Source organism: Anoplophora glabripennis, unplaced genomic scaffold, assembly GCF_000390285.2.
Source record: "Anoplophora glabripennis isolate ALB-LARVAE unplaced genomic scaffold, Agla_2.0 scaffold312, whole genome shotgun sequence".
In the NCBI taxonomy this organism is placed as follows: Eukaryota; Metazoa; Arthropoda; class Insecta; order Coleoptera; family Cerambycidae; genus Anoplophora; species Anoplophora glabripennis.
This window is the reverse complement of record NW_019416409.1, coordinates 142,820-159,269: the sequence shown is the minus strand read 5'-3', so window position 1 is coordinate 159,269 and position 16,450 is coordinate 142,820. Positions and strand designations below refer to the sequence as shown.

The 16,450-nt window shown below is 31.8% G+C and overlaps 2 protein-coding genes across 2 annotated transcripts in view; one reads left to right on the top strand and one right to left on the bottom strand.

Moving 5' to 3' along the window:
• The window catches only part of LOC108910634 (potassium voltage-gated channel protein Shaw-like), a 66,678-nt gene that overhangs the window by 39,916 nt on the left and 10,312 nt on the right, over positions 1-16,450 (top strand). The window contains exon 6 of the mRNA XM_018715315.2: positions 8,397-8,606. Within this exon, the coding sequence (XP_018570831.1) occupies positions 8,397-8,606 (210 nt within the window). The remainder of the gene's footprint in view (positions 1-8,396; positions 8,607-16,450) is intronic.
• Positions 11,290-16,450, bottom strand: part of LOC108910630 (NADH dehydrogenase [ubiquinone] iron-sulfur protein 3, mitochondrial-like) — an 8,271-nt gene continuing 3,110 nt past the window's right edge. The window contains exons 2-3 of the mRNA XM_018715309.1: positions 15,024-15,273; positions 11,290-11,497 (exon numbers count right to left, since the gene is read on the bottom strand). Of these exons, the coding sequence (XP_018570825.1) occupies positions 11,290-11,497; positions 15,024-15,273 (458 nt within the window). The remainder of the gene's footprint in view (positions 11,498-15,023; positions 15,274-16,450) is intronic.

The following is a 16,450-nucleotide window of genomic DNA, read 5'->3' as shown; positions in this document are numbered from 1 at the left end:
ATCATTCCGCGAAGAAAAATAGAACAATACACAGAATGACTGACGGTTAAATACGACAACCAAATATAGAAAATTTGAAACAATTTTAATCGTAACTAATAAATATAACAATAACTAATAAAAAAACACAAAACAAAATATAAAATTATGATTATTACTTTAAAAAATGTTCGATATGCATGCCTCTTACTTCTAAGCATCTATCCAATCTATTCCTAACTTCCCTTGTACCTTTAAACAACGTTTCTCTTGAAAGATTCTCACAAACATGTCGAATCTTATGATTTAAATGCTCCAAACTTTTCGTGGGTGTCTTATATACTTAATTTTTTAATGTTCCTCATAAAAATAGTCCAGGGGCATTAAGTCTGGAGACTTTGAAGCCCATTCTACAGGCCCGTTAATTTCCATCCACTTAGTTCCGAAACTATTTTTTCAATAGTTTATAACTCTTTTAGCTTCATGTGAAGGAGCACCACCGTGTTGCAAGCGCATATTTAACCTGAGGTGCAGCGGCACATATTCAAACAGTGCTAGAAGCTCCTTTTGCAAAAACTGTAAATAGCTATTAGCGTTCAATACATTTTCATAAAAGTATGGGCCAATTAAGTTCATTCCAATAATGCCACACCATAGTCCAATTAACTAAGCCTTTAAATCGAAATTTTGCCAACTTGGCTGAATTTTTGATATGAGTTAGTTTAAGGTAACAATAAGTGAGAGTAATTTTTTGTTCAACCCCCGGCCAAGGGTGGAAAAAGATAAAACAAAGGGCTTTTTCAAGATAACTCAAAAAGGGTAAGAGCTAGGAAAGTTGTAAAAAAGTTTTTCATGAAAGTTGTAAAGCAGACAATTCTACATAAAAATGGCCTCTTAACTTTTTCTTGTACTATTACAATTAACAGAGTTAGGGAGGCTAGAAGTTAAGGGAAGATTTCAGAAATTTAAAAAAAATCATAACAAACAGAAAAATGATTGAATTTTGTAATTTTTTTTTTCAATCTGCTCTAAAATATGTAACTTTTCTTTTCAGAGAAATAGATATATTTTTTAATTTTTAATAAGAAAGTTATAACAAAAAATCAAATTTTTAATCGTTAATTTTAATGATTTAACAAAATTAAATTTCTGAAATCTTCCCTTAACTTCTAGCCTCCCTAACTCTGTTAATTTTAATAGTACAAGAAAAAGCTAAGAGACCATTTTTATGTAGAATTGTCTGCTTTACAACTTTCATGAAAAACTTTTTTTTCTAGCTCTTACCCTTTTTGAGTTATCTTGAAAAAGCCCTTTGTTTTATCTTTTTCCACCCTTGGCCGGGGGTTGAACAAAAAATTACTCTCACTTATTGTTATAATATACCTTAAACTAACTCATATCAAAAATTCAGCCAAGTTGGCAAAATTTCGATTTAAAGGCTTAGTTAATTGGACTACCAAACATTTATTCCATAATGGCTCTGATTTTGAATAGGATTAACATGGTGTGGATTTTCAGTGCCCAGTAATGTTCGTTTGTTGGTTCGTTTAAGTGGCTTCTGTATAGAATTTCTAGGACTTTTCTCAAAATATTGTAATACTACGGCAATATCATTACACACTGATTTTGAAATTCCTTTCCCTTTTCTTGATGAAAATGCATTTTTGTTAGCACGCAAAATTCGTTCTAATCTAGTACATATTTCTGGGTTAAAAGCTTGCCGCTCTGGATATCTCTCATGATAAGTTAGCAGCTCTTCTGGCATTTTTTTACATTCACCATAAATTAAAATCATGTCAACCTTTTCATTGTTTGTTAACATTTTTTAATTTTTAGCAACCACTTAGTAGTTTGTTTATCATGCAAGAAATAGCGTTTTACAGAAACTAATATATAAACAGACTTGTGACAGCAGTTTTAGCCACTGTTTTCACAGCAATGTTGATTAATTCATGACTAATTCCAATACATTTTTGTATAATGTTTTTTATTGTAACTTTTTAAGGAGAAGAGAAATTTCTACTTCCCTTTTCACAGATTATAATAAAATATTTAAACGATTAAGAGAACTCTAATTTCTCTAAAAGCAAACTGTCCCTTTCACCATATCCTGGCATTATGAGACAGTTGCTTAATCTGCTTTAGCAGACCTTTCGCAGACGTGTCTATTATTCCTCCAAATGTATTCTCGTTATGCCTAGACGGCACGAATTGTGCCGGGTTAAGTCCTTTGTGCTATATTCGTATGCCTATGAAATTGTTTTTCTGCTGAAGTTTGTTTAACAGGTCATTGTTGACGACGAATGAATTGTTTTCCTTTATTTTATTCACTACTTAATTCTATACACTCGTAATAATAATACCTCTTGTTTAAATATCAAATCTCTGTTTCGAGAAGAAATAATATTGGCAATGAAACAAAAAACAAGCAGACATATTGTCCAGATCTTGTTCCGGGTTATCTCTCAATGGACTATGCTTAGGTTTTGTCATATTCCCTTATTCCCTATGCCTTTTGTTGAATCTATCTCATAAAATATTGAAATTCCATCGTTGTGGAAGTAAGTTAGTATACGTCGAACTTTAAGCTCGGGAAAGTATTCTGATATAGCAAACTACCGTGTTATTACCATTTTTAATAATTTTACCAAATATTTTGAGATTTCAATGATATTTCATGTGGATGTGGTTTATTAGACTTCTCTAAGCCATTCGATAAGATAAATTTTGCTCAAAATCTTAATATATTTGGATACAGTGAAGAATAACTAACGTTTTCTTTTGTTCTTACCTTCATAGTATAATAAAATATGTTACATTTACGGTTTCAAATTCAAAGTCAGTGAAGCTACATCGGGGGTTCCTCAGGGTTCGAACTTGGGTCCGCTACTATTTATTTTATTCATCAACGACCTTGACGATATGATAAATTCTATTAAAAACTTATGCTTGCGTTTCTTCGGTCAATCAAACTTACAGTCTTTAGGAAGAACTGACTAAACTTGTAGTGACAACAAATTTAACCTAAAGTGAATCAAATCATTCACTTATATTTGAAAATTTAATCCAATCCTATAAAATTACCAAATTAATTTCGCAATACTCATACATCACAGTTCTGCTAAAGATTTGGTGATTATTTTTGACAGTATTTTTCACAGTATACATATTGTCAGAGCAGTTTTTTATTTTTTTATAATTAGAAAGAGTAAATCATGCAAAATTAATAGTTATATATCATCAAGAGATAAATATCAACCAGGTAGATGTTACAACCAACCAGTCGGCAAGAATCATAAACCTAGGTTGTAAATAAGGTCTATGGCAACAATACCCTTTCTATGATTCCTAATAAGATTGTACAGTTTTTGAAAACTAGAACGTCCTGAAACATATACAGGCCATTCATTCCGAAGAACATCGGCAACGTTACTGGCTAATACAGGAGTTGTTGTATTTGCAATCAAGAGACATTGTTGGTGTAAATCAGCCACATTTGCAGAAAGTTATGTTGCTGACAGTTTAAGTAACAAAAATGAAATAGCCAACAGGATTCTTTACAATGACCTTTCAACTCTAGGTTCTAGTTTCTAGTAGTACGTCGCATCACGCTGTTTTAATGGATCAGTCAGATAATATCGAGCCTCCGGTGATTGAAATGGAACGGTCAAATGATTTTGAGAAAAATGTGACAATTAGTAAACGCGAAGGGAATAATTATCCAGATTTTATAAATGTTACTAAATGTAATAACTGTACAATTACTATAAATATTCATTCATAATAATTGGATTTAAGCTTGATTGTTTAAGCTTGATCTTTAATTTGCTACTATGCATACTTCATTATAATTTTGAATCTATCCATTGAATCATTTAGATTTGGAGTTTATGCGGTACCAGGTATCGACAATTAGACTAATTTTCAATCGTTAGAAAATAGAAAATACCGTCTATTTTTTCTAGTTCACTCTGTATACGACCGAGGGTAGTTCTAACTAAATATTATGCAGGACACTATCTGGCGTATGACAAATGGAAATGTGGACGGTGTTAATTAATTATGTGCATTTCCCCGACCAAAAGGGATACTTCAGAACAGGGCAATGCTTAAATATTGTGGGTGGCAACAAGGACACACAGATGGCGCTCGAATAAGAAGGGGAACAGTTTGGTGGCGCTGAAATGTACGGTTCATTGCATAAATTGTTAGATTCCGAAGTTCCATTTACAAATTATTAATTAAGTTAGCACAGGCGAAGACGAGTTGCGGTAACGAGAAGATAGCAGTTGATTGCTGTGATGAAATTCGATGGGGACGGTATTGGTAAATTGGACTGGTTCTGTACGTTTAAATTCCAGCGCCCAGAATACTAGACACTAGAATCATAAATCAATTAAATCACAATTTTTACTTATCTGAATCTCAAACAATTTTGTGTATTCCCTGCATGAAACTGTATTGTGCTGTTCATTTTGCGTAGTGTTCCGATATATTCCGCCTATTTGTCTTTCCATATCATGTTTTAACTGAGGCGTGTCAGTGCATGTCATAGGCGTACAAGTGGGACACATAGAGGAGTAAATTTAAACATTGATAAAGGAAGGACATATGGTCTCTAAAGTTTGATAAGATTTAAATGTCAACAGCAGAAGCATTTTTAAAAGGATTTGCTACGGAATTAAAGTAACTTCCTTGGAAAAAGATGCCGATTAAAAATTTCACATATGGGATTAGGATGAGGATTTTTGGATAATGGTTTACCAAGTCGCAAACACGGGAAATTATTATGATGATATATAAAGTGGGGTATTTAAAAAATAATTTGTGTCAATTTTTCCACTCATCGAATCTGGTGCTGTGATTATTATGGATAATGCGTCTTACCATAATAGACGAATAGAAAAATTGTCAACAGCTTCTTGGAGAGAAGGAAAAATCATGGAATGGTCGAATGGAAAACTTATTAAATATAAAGAGACATGTTAAAAGTACATACAATTACTATTAATAGCAATTACACAAAAAAAAAGTTAAATCCATAAAATGTATAGTGGATGGAATGTGGTTAAAGCTCGTGGTGTTACACTTGTTCGATTGCTAGCAGACCATCCTCAGCAGAATTTTTGAATACATACTTTACTTCAATAAAAGCGTACCTACTTACCTTTTCGATATTTAGATGTACCAAATGTGTCTAAATTAGTAAAGTTAAAATCTAGCTTGTTGTTCTATACGTAATAATTTTTGAAACCCTCTAAAATGAAACGCCCATGGAAACACGTTTCCCGTACGCCTTATATTTCGCATAATCTACGCGTTGAGAATGAGTCACTGCTTACCATTTTTGATGTGGTGTGCAGGTAATTGAAGAGAAGGGAAGCACATTCATTCAGTCGAATTAATGAGTTCCACAAAATTCTAGGACACCTACAACTTTCGTGTTCTTCATTATGTAATAGCATTGTAAATTAATTACAATGTTTACAAAATTTACATTTGATATTAAGTTGTCCTTAGTTTGACGTTGCAAAGTTTCGTGAGGGTAAAATCCAAGGTCACCATCTGAATTGGCATTTAAAATCCAACAATTATAGGAAAAATATTCTGATCCTCATAGTAAAATCCATGATCCATAAACATAAAATTTGACAGTCTTTCAACACTGGCATAAAAAATAGAATGTTCTATTTAATATTTTCAAGTTGACCTTATCTTAACCTTGGAACTTAAAGTCAAGGTTAAATTTAGGGTCATCTTCATATTGGTTTCTTGATATTCTACAATTTTTATCTGAAAGTTTTACTGATAGGACCCAATCCTTATCGGGAGGTTCATGTTTTTTTGGGACACCCTACATACATCGTTATAAGAGTTTGAGGACTCCAGAGTTTGCACCGTAAATTGTGGGTCATTTCGTTTGTCAATGCATCTCATGCATTAATAATGGTCGCTACATCCAAAAAAATTGAAAAATGTCTCATTGGAGTCATATCTGTCAAACTAATACGTTTATTAAATGTTTTTCTGTTGCTGTAGTGTAAAATTGCGTTTTTGGAATAATTTAGTTGGACTGGAGGTCCTACTAGTATAAAAAAGTTATGTGCATGTAAGAAATCAACTCTTACGGATACCGCACTCGGTAATTTTATTATATGACATAATTTTTATGATCAAGTATTTTGTTTATTTTGGTCAAAATGTATACTTACTCAAAAATAACGGTTAGAGACAACTATCCCTGGGCATTAATTTTCGGCATTAATTATTTTATTAATAATTAATTAATAATTAATTATTGAATAAAAATTCACATTCAAACATTTATGGTGTGAATAGTGTGAATTAAACAATATTTTAAAAACAAATTAGACCACTTTATTACTCCTGTGTTTTCTTAAAGGCGTTGCCCAGTGTTTAAAACTAGTAGGTGGTTCAGAAAAAAGTTGAATAGTTTTTTATTAACTTACAGTGCATAGCCTACTGCGACAGCGCGAACTATTAGCTAAACGGTACCCATAAAACACTGCCCACATCACTATTACCAAATATATTGAATATGGCGAACTGCAGTATTTATCACATAGATTGTCGCTGCGGTTTTCGGTTCAATTACATTCATTTAGCGACAGTAAAATGCAATTTTGGTTTTGTTTCCCGAACTGCGGCAAAGTGAGTAATTAGTTCGAATTGAACAATTAAATAAAATGCGTGGGGTATCAATTTCTATTCAAATACGTTGTATGGAAATCCTTGCGGTGTATGTGACTACTATGCTACATTTTTTTTATATTTTTACATCGGTCACCGCTAATGTACTGACATTACCGAAAAAAAAAAAAAAAACATATTAGAGGCTCTCCCTTTGCTTTATTCTTCTGATCTGTTGTTGTCATGCTGCATATTCTGAATTAATAAAAGTTAAGAAATTTACTCGATTTGATGGTATTATAGACAACTAAAATAACGTATTATATGTTATATTTGAGCGTACTTATTTAGAAACAAAGTAAACAAGTCAAAACATTTGAATCATGCAAAACAAACAAACTAATCAACAAGGCAATTGTTTATGCGACCTAAGCCCTATCCTCTACTCAAGGTCGAGTTATAGTAGATTTGTGGATAAAATGAATTGGTGAATTATCCTGTTTCAGACTATATTTTCATCAAATAGACCAGTCGAGTAAGTGGAGAGATAAATATTGGGTTTTCTAGTTAGAATTAAGAAATGGAAACAATTCTATTAAAACGTTTGGATATAGTATATACAGTATGCTTCTTTCAAGGAATATGACGTAAAATAAAGTATTGTAATTAAGCAACCAGTCTAAAGTATAATTTCTGCAGGATAATTAATCAAGAATTATTACGCGAAACATGGGCGGACCCTGCACCACGCCACGCAATCAACTGATAATAGTTCACAATGCAGCAACAGTGTGGTTTAAATGCTTTATTCACATAAAAGATTAGCGCATATGGTATTAATTTACGGGTGACTTGTCGTTTGTATGTAAATCTTTACCTCTAAAGATTTACATACAAACAGACAACCAGAAAGTAAATAGGTCGCAAATAAGAAACACCGTTGATACTTTACACCTTGTCAAGGAAAATCTGAACCGCAGTACCCGCAATATTGCACCTGAATTGGTGATTCAAATACTATTATGCAGTGTGATTACGGGAGCAGTTCCAGCATTCTTATTGTGTACATTTGCAGGCTTTTACTAGCTCTAGAACAAGGATAAGTCAAAGAATCCTAGCTAAGGCTATGAGAGTGCCAGGTTAGTCCGTAAGTGACGGCGACAAGGTGCACAGGTTACGGCTTAACAACCAGAAAAACAATGGTACCTAAAATATCAGACATCCTATATATCACATTGCAGTTAAACATACGAATTTCGAAATATAATTGAAAATTATTCTAAACACAAATATTTATCAAAGAAACTCACTGCATCGGATAGGTATAATGTCATGAAAACATTTCAATTATCCTTTGTTCAGTTTATATGATTTATCTTTAATTATTATATAAATTGGATTAACAAAATGCGTATAATAAATTTATATTCGTTTTCAATTATTGTGAATTCAGTTTTGTTTACATATAGGTATTCATAAATTTAAAAATAGAATGGCGTGCCTTGGAACAATACTAATGCATAGTTATCAATTGTTTTGCTGCATCGCTCCAGGCTATTTCGTTTGTTTGTTGTTCACGTTATAACAAGCTAATTCTGAAGCTGCTCTCGACAATATTAATTTACTGTTATTATTTGACACATGCTTTATGAACATCGTATCTGATTTTGAAATATGCAAATCTAAAATATAGTAGGAACATTTTTACATAACATTAATGTATTTTCCAACTGTTCAATTTATAGTTATTGTCGTATTGGTTACAGGATAACAAGGATAACAGCTTCAAGAGTATACCTGAAGGACTATGGTGGGCTATCGTTACAATGACCACAGTAGGTTATGGCGATATGGCACCCAAGACGTACGCGGGGATGGTTGTTGGAGCGCTTTGTGCCCTTGCAGGAGTGTTGACTATTGCCCTACCTGTGCCAGTGATAGTTTCCAATTTTTCCATGTTTTATTCACACACTCAGGTATGAGTCTATTATAATTTTTAAAAATAATATAAAGACAGTTTTGACAGCATTTTCTTCTGGTATGGCGGCTTTCAAAATACGTATTTATCGCAAATCAGATGGGGAGAAAAAAGTTTTTAGCAGCTTCCATTTTTTTGTTACATAATTAGGCATTAAGTATGAATCTATTATTAAAGAATCTAAGAAATATGTTTTTGCGATGCTTTTTTCTTGTATTATATTAATGTTTACAACAAATTTTTGTGTATAAATGCAATGAATATATAAAGCTTCCAATTTGTTTTCACACACACACACAGGTATGAATCTAACGGATATTTTTTAAATGACGTTGCACCTTTTTTATGGTCTATTAGTTTTCAAAATACATACCTATTTCTGGCATGTAAATGTAGCAACATTATATTTTTAAAAGCGCCCAATTTTCTATGTTCTATTTGTACATATACATAGGTATGAATCTAGTTGATTTTTTTATGAATTGTGAAGAACGTACACAATATGTTTTTGCAACGCTTTTAATTGTTCATTAGTTGTCAAAACACATATTTTTGCATATAAATAAATATAACAAATATACATATTTAAAGAGGTATGAATCTGTTAAAATTTTTTAAAGAACATGGACAACTCGGTTTTGCAATATTTTTTCTGATTTATTAGTTTTTAAAACATATTTTGTGCGTATAATGTAATGTACACTGATGATTGTTCAGAGTTTCCAATTTTTCAATATTCATTTATAGACACAGGTGAATCTATTACAATTTTTTTAAAGAATGTATGAAACTTGTTCTGGCAACGTTTTTTCTAGTGTTGTACATTTCAAAATACGTATTTTTAAGGTTTTTAGCAGCATCCAACTTCACATACACATAGGTATGAATCTATTAGAATCACTTCAAAGTACGTAAAAATGTATTTTTTTATTTTAAAAATTGATTATTCTTGTATATAACTGTAGCGAAAATACGAATTTTTAAAAAATTTTCATTGCCTTATTAAAAAAGATATAGAACATGTTTTCCCGTCGCTTTTGCTGGTTTATTACTTTTCATAACACGTACCTACTTTCAATTTTCAAATTTTTATTGCTCTTTTCGTACACATAGGTATGAATCTGTTATACATATTTTTTACATTTAAAAAATTAGTTTTAAGAGTTTTTCTTCGGTTATTATATTTAAAAATACACACAGGTATGAATCTATTACCTACGACCTTTTTAAAGAAAACCTGTTTTTGTAATATTTTTATGGTATATTAACTTTTAAAACACATCTTACGAATATTTGCAAGGAATTTACAGGTTGTTCGGAGTTTCCAACTTATCCATGTTCTATTCACAAACACGTAGGTATGAATCTATTAGATTTTCTATAAAAACACAAGAAACTTGTTTTAGCGACATATTTTTTAGATATAAATGTCTTGAAAATAAAATTTTTTGGTAGTTTCCAATGTTTTAATGTTCTATTCACAGGGGTATGAATCTATGCTAATTTTTTAAAAGAAAACTTGGTTATGTCACTTTTTTCTGGTACCTATATTAGTTTTGAAATAACATATTTCCTGCATATGAATATAATGAAAATATAGTTTTATCCCATACATGCAGGTATGAATCCATTAAAATATATTTTTAAGATGGAAAAAATTGTATTAGCAGTTTTTCTTTGGTAATTATATTTAAAAATACACATAGGTATGAATCTATTACCTACAATTTTTTTTAAAAACCTGTTTTTGCAAATATTTCTTGCGTATATTTGTAAGGAATGTACAGGGTGTTCGGAGATTCCAACTTTTCTATGTTCTATTCACACACACAGGTATGAATCTATTGGATTTTTTATAAGAACGCAAAAAACTTGTTTTAACGCATATATTTTTAGATATAAATGTCATGGAAATAAAAGTTTTTGATGCTTTCCAATTTTTCAATGTTCACACCTAGGGGTATGAATTTTTAAAAGATCGTAGAAAACTTGGTTTTGTAACTTTTTTCTGGTATATTATTTTTAAAACACGTATTTTCTGCGTATCAATATATTGAAAATATAGTTTCTGCTCATACACGCAGGTATGAATCTATTACCTACAATTTTTTTTAAGATAACCTGTTTCCAACATTTTTCTGGTTAATTAGTTTTTAAAACAGGTATTACGTATATTTGTAAGGAATGTACAGGTTGTTTGAAGTTTCCAACTTTTCCATATTCTATTCACACATACAGGTATGAATCTACTGGATTTTTTATAAGAACTTAAGAAACTTGTTTTAGCGACATGTTTTTTAGATATTAATGTCATGGAAACAAAAGTTTTGGATAGTCTCCAATTTTTCAAGTCTGTGTGTATGTGTGAATAGAACTATTCACACATACACACAGGAGTATGAATCTATTACAGCTTTTTCATAACTTTTTTCTGGTATATTAGAAAACAAGCATTTCCTGCATATAAGTATAATAAATAGTAAATATATTTTTTTCAGAATTTCCATGACCTTAATATTCTGTTGATACACATGGGTATGAATCTATTAAATATTTTAAACAACTTCAAAAAATCTTATTTAGCAGTGTTTCTTTGGTTATTTTTACATATAAATGGAGCTGTTTAACAGTTAAACTAAAGAAATAACTTTTCTCTCATCAAAGGAAATAGTTTTTCCGCCTTAACATGTTTTTTTGTGCTTTTTCTTTTTCTCCTTGTCTTCCCCTTTCGCTCCTTCTTTCTTTTCCTTGTAGGGTGACAACCTATTCCAGGGGGAGGAAAGGTCGAATTTTCTGAACTCTTGCGCCAGTTCCAATGGTTCAAAAACCACTCGCTTCTTCTCATCGTCGTACCTTACCTCTACGTATCCAGTTTGGGGAAAATCCTTTCTAAAACAAAACACTAACGATTTCTACAGTTCTTGTAATTTAACGACCATCTGTTGTATTTTAGATATTTCCGTTACGTTCTAAGAAACATCTCGGTTTCGTTTAGGCAAAGGCTTCGACAGTATATGTATAAAGCGACATAAAAAAAGTACGCCTGCTTTTAGGGGAATTGTTTTCAAAAGGAACGAGACATATTAAATGAAGGCAGTAAAAGAGGAGCCCTAATTGCGTAATGGATATACGTGTTTGAAAATCCTGAATAACATGAAACTCCCACCCGTGTACGGCGCTGTTTTCGAACAATTTCTTCATCATAGGGGCCTTTGTATGTTGCAAATATGTCACAAGCATCGGTTATTTTATATTTAATGTATAATACGAGTATATAAAAATACGCGCGAGGTAAATACGGGATTTTTAAATATTTGTGGGCGACTTTCAGGAAAAAAATCGCTATTACATTTTGTCGACGTTTCATCGCTTTTATTACACACAGCCTCAGGAGTCGCGTTGGACTTTATAAATAAAAAATTAGCAATAAAGTATGAAACTGTATAAGGAGTGTGGGCTAAGTCCCGAAAACATTGAATTATACCACGACAGTAACTAGAAATCAGATTAATAAAGAAATAAAATGAAAGCTCCCTTTTTAACCTACAACTTTTGTTTGAAACATTTTTTTAAAAAAAGTGATTCCAACAAGGTGCTTCGTTGTCTCAAGATTCTTGTTTTTTTGTTTCTTTATGGCCAAAATATGGGTTAAATCGAAAAAATAATAAGAACAAAAAGTTTTTTTTTCGTTTTTCAATCGAAACCCGTGGTAAAAATGCGTTTCCATAAAAAAAACAACTTCCGATCTAAAAAACCACTTCCGCTCTGGACCGGAAGTCGTAAAGTGGACCTTTCAATGGCCTCAGTACCCTACAGTTTTTGTCTGAAATTTTTTTCGAAATAATTCAGTCAACCGAGCTATTATTTTTTTCTCAAGATAATTGTCCCGCCCGGTATTGTAATTGTTAAAAAATGTAATCATTTACAAATATCTTGTATTCTTGCTGCTCTATTATGGCCCATGACAAAGACTATTTACGTAAAACAAAAACACCTGCAGAGAGATCTTTTCGTTTCTATGTTTTACCTGGGATTGTGTCTTTAGGTAGCTTTCCTTTTCGTAGGGAAAAAATAAATATTAACAGAAAAAAATTATGCCTAAAAATTAAACTTTTAAAAACTAAAACTTTGAACATGACTAGATCGACTGTATTTGTTTTTCTATTTAAAAAATGTTTTCTTTTTTACTGAATTCTTTAAAAAAAGATTCATTATTAGTTCTCGCATTAAAAAAACCCTGATATTTTGAAATTTTAAACCTTTCTCTAATTGTCTCTAAAATCCCAGTCCCATACGTCCAATAGTTAACAATTGACGTTATAAAAAATACTATCTAGGGAATAAAGAGATGTGATTTGTTTTTTCTTTACATTACAGTAAAATTAAGCTTTATTTAATGCAAAAATAATAAATTTATTTCTAACGATGTTTTGCATATCCTACCATGTTAGTTGTAAAGGGCAACTTAATTTTTCTTTTTCAATACGTTTCTTTGGATCAATTAGAACTAATATCCACAATATAGACTTCTAAAATTAACGTTTAGTAACACAGGCCATCAAGAAAAAAACCCAGAAAGCAGACAATACGTCCCCGAAGGTTTTTGACGCACCGAATCCGAATCTATTTTTTCGAGGTATCCTAACCTAAATGTGTAAAAAGCACGGTTTTCTTTTCTGTGTTCAAGGTTATATGACATCGCGAATAATTTTTTTTTTCTAAAAATCAATTGCACCACTGAAAAGTAGAATCTTTACCCTCAAAACCCTTCTTTCGGTTTGCAAAAATACTTATTTTTCAAGATATCGTTAATTGAAAATTACTACTTCAACTACTTTCTTACACCGTGTCCAAATTAAGAAATATTTTAGCAAGCAGACATAACGTATTTTTATATTTTTTGGGTCGCTTAATTCGAACCTAACCTCAATATTTTCCAATGACCTCAAGTTTTTGAGATTACCTAACCTAAAAGGTCAAGGTTCACGGTTAGATTCGAATTCAGCGCATCAAAAACCTTCAGGGACGTATTGTCTGCTTTCTGGGTTTTTCCTTTTTTGAAATTTTGTCGGCCTGTGAGTTAGTTGGAAAAAAAAAACGAACGGAATTAATCAACAATTTCACGGTCAATCAAATCGGCCTTTGGCACACACGTTGGTCATTGGATTGGTCGTCTTTTTCATAAACTTCTTCAACATCCATCGCTTTTTGCAATAATAACACGCGATTTTCGAAAACTGATTTTTCCGCGTTTGACCTTTATTTTACAGTTAACAAATTGGTGAAATATGACTTTGGGTACCTTAAATTGTAGATAATTTAATTGCCTACGACATGAAATAATTAACATACTGATAGGTCGTCTAAATTTTCGTGGGCAGTAAAAAATGTGAAAAAACATAATTTTGCCGCATATTTGCAATTTGCCAACTTAGCGTCACTTCTTTCAAGATATTTTTTTTGATATTATAATTCCACATACCCTTCACCATCATAAAGTTGAATAAAAGTTTTTTTTTAAGTTTTCGGGGTTTATGATCTAATTGGACTGGACTATACATATAGTTGTGATAAATAAATGCTAATAAAATCTCACAATTTTATGGATATTGCAGCTTTTGCTATCACATAGCAGTGGAACATATTTTAAATACTCATGTAAACATTTACAAATTTTCTAGAAATCGCCTTGAGTTACCGACAAGTGTATATACCACACAATACTACACACAAATTTTATGTAAACATTAATGACAGCTAAAAAAAGCAACACACATAAGTATAGGAAAATAGTACAATCATTGAAACAAACAACATTCAAGTTCAATCCAGTAATAACAAATTTTGACACCGTATCTTACAGCTTTTTATGCGATTATTCACAACCAGTATGGATATGGAGAACAACACTTAACACGACCACATTTTTGAGAGAACTAAATGTAACCGATATAATGGGCATAAACGGCGTTTCTTTCCAAGGAATTTTTTTTTTAAGAGAAGGGTAAATAAAATATCTTTTCGAAAGAATGACACGTTTTCCAAATATTTCAAAATATCACATCAAACCCACATAGTGAAAGCTGTAGGGTTATACGCGTTGGTGGTTGCTCTAGAACAGCGGTCTTCAAACTTTTAGGACTTGCGGAACCTGGCCAACATTTTTTTTGAGAAACCCCCACATCTAAAAAAGTTTTCGAACACATTTTTTACTGATTATATAATATATTTATAAATACTAGTTTTAAGAGTATACATTTTTTTGGATTTTGTAATATCGCCATTAATTTCAAAATTTTAAATCTTTGACTGAGTCGCAGAACCCCCAAAGCGGTTATGGGGAACCCTAGGGTTCCGCGGAGCACAGTTTGAATACCGCTGCTCTAGAATAATATCAAGCTACAGAATATTCTACCTGAAGGGGTGTCCTTGGAACCCATAGTCCGTCAAAATCCTCCTGAGATCGGGATGATTGGCAAAGAACACCCCGTACATGTCCCATACCTCCCTCTCCATCCAGTCGGCGCTCTTGTAGATGCTCGTGACGGAATCCAACGGCGTCAGTTCGTCTGTATAGGTCTTTACCCTCATCCTGGCGTTGTAGCGTAGGGAAAGCAGGTTGTAGATCACCTCGAACCTGTAGGGGCGAGAGGGGACGTCAATGCCTAGGCCGGGGGGGAAGTTGTGTAAACGATTATTCAATAAATTACAAAGACTGGTATTGTAGTGACCAGGTGAGGAACGTTTTTGGAAGTATACAGGGTGAGTCATTAATAATAGTACACAGCTTACTGGCATATTGTTAACGACAAAATATAGTGATTGAGCCAAACATGCCTTAATCAATTATTGCTCATTTTCGTTCTACAGGGTGTTAAAGTTGAAAAAATATTTTCCTTTTTATCTATATTTTAAGTATGTATGGACCGATTGTTTTGAAAATTTGTAGATTTACGTTTTTTTGAGGAGGCAAATACGAATATGCAAACAGTGTTGTGGTCACGTCTAGAGGGCGCTAGTTATACTGTCTTATCGATGTAAAAACATCTCTAACTTTTTGTATTTTACAATTTTGAATTTTTTAACTACAAATTATTGAACTACGTTCAATTCCATATAAAAAAGGTTTACTAGTTACAAATCGATAAACTAAACCGTTTTCGAGATACAGACGTTTTAAGTTTTTGAGATTCGTTGGGAATTAAATTAGAAAATTAGCAGGTCTTAAGATACCAAGCCTGAATTAAGAATTAAGACAAACATTACAGCAATTAAAGATTTTATTATGCATATTTAAAGAAATTATTAACTACCAGCAACTTCAATGCACTTTCTTAGCCTTTCATTAATATATTCTTTTCTCTAAAAAATAACGACAAGGAAAAAACTACTTCTTAGTCAAATTGAGTAGAAAACAATATGGTATTGTAGTGACAGCTGTCAATTTATTATGTCCATGCCTACTATTTTGGAAAAAATAATTTTCTAATTTAATTCCCGTCGAATCTCAAAAACTTAAAATGTCTGTATCTCGAAAACAGTTGAGTTTATCGATTTGTAACAAGTATACATTTTTTATTTAGATTTGAACGTAGTTCAACAATTTCTAGTTAAAAAATTCAAAATTGTAAAATATAAAAAGTTAGACATATTTTTACATTGACAGGACAGTACAACTAGCGCCCCTTAGACATGAACCCAACACTATTTGCATATTCGTATTTGCCACCTCAAAAAACGTAAAACTACAAATTTTCAAAACAATCGGTCCATACATACTTAAAATATAGATAAAAAAAGGAAAATATTTTTTCAACTTTAACACCCTGTAGAACGAAAATG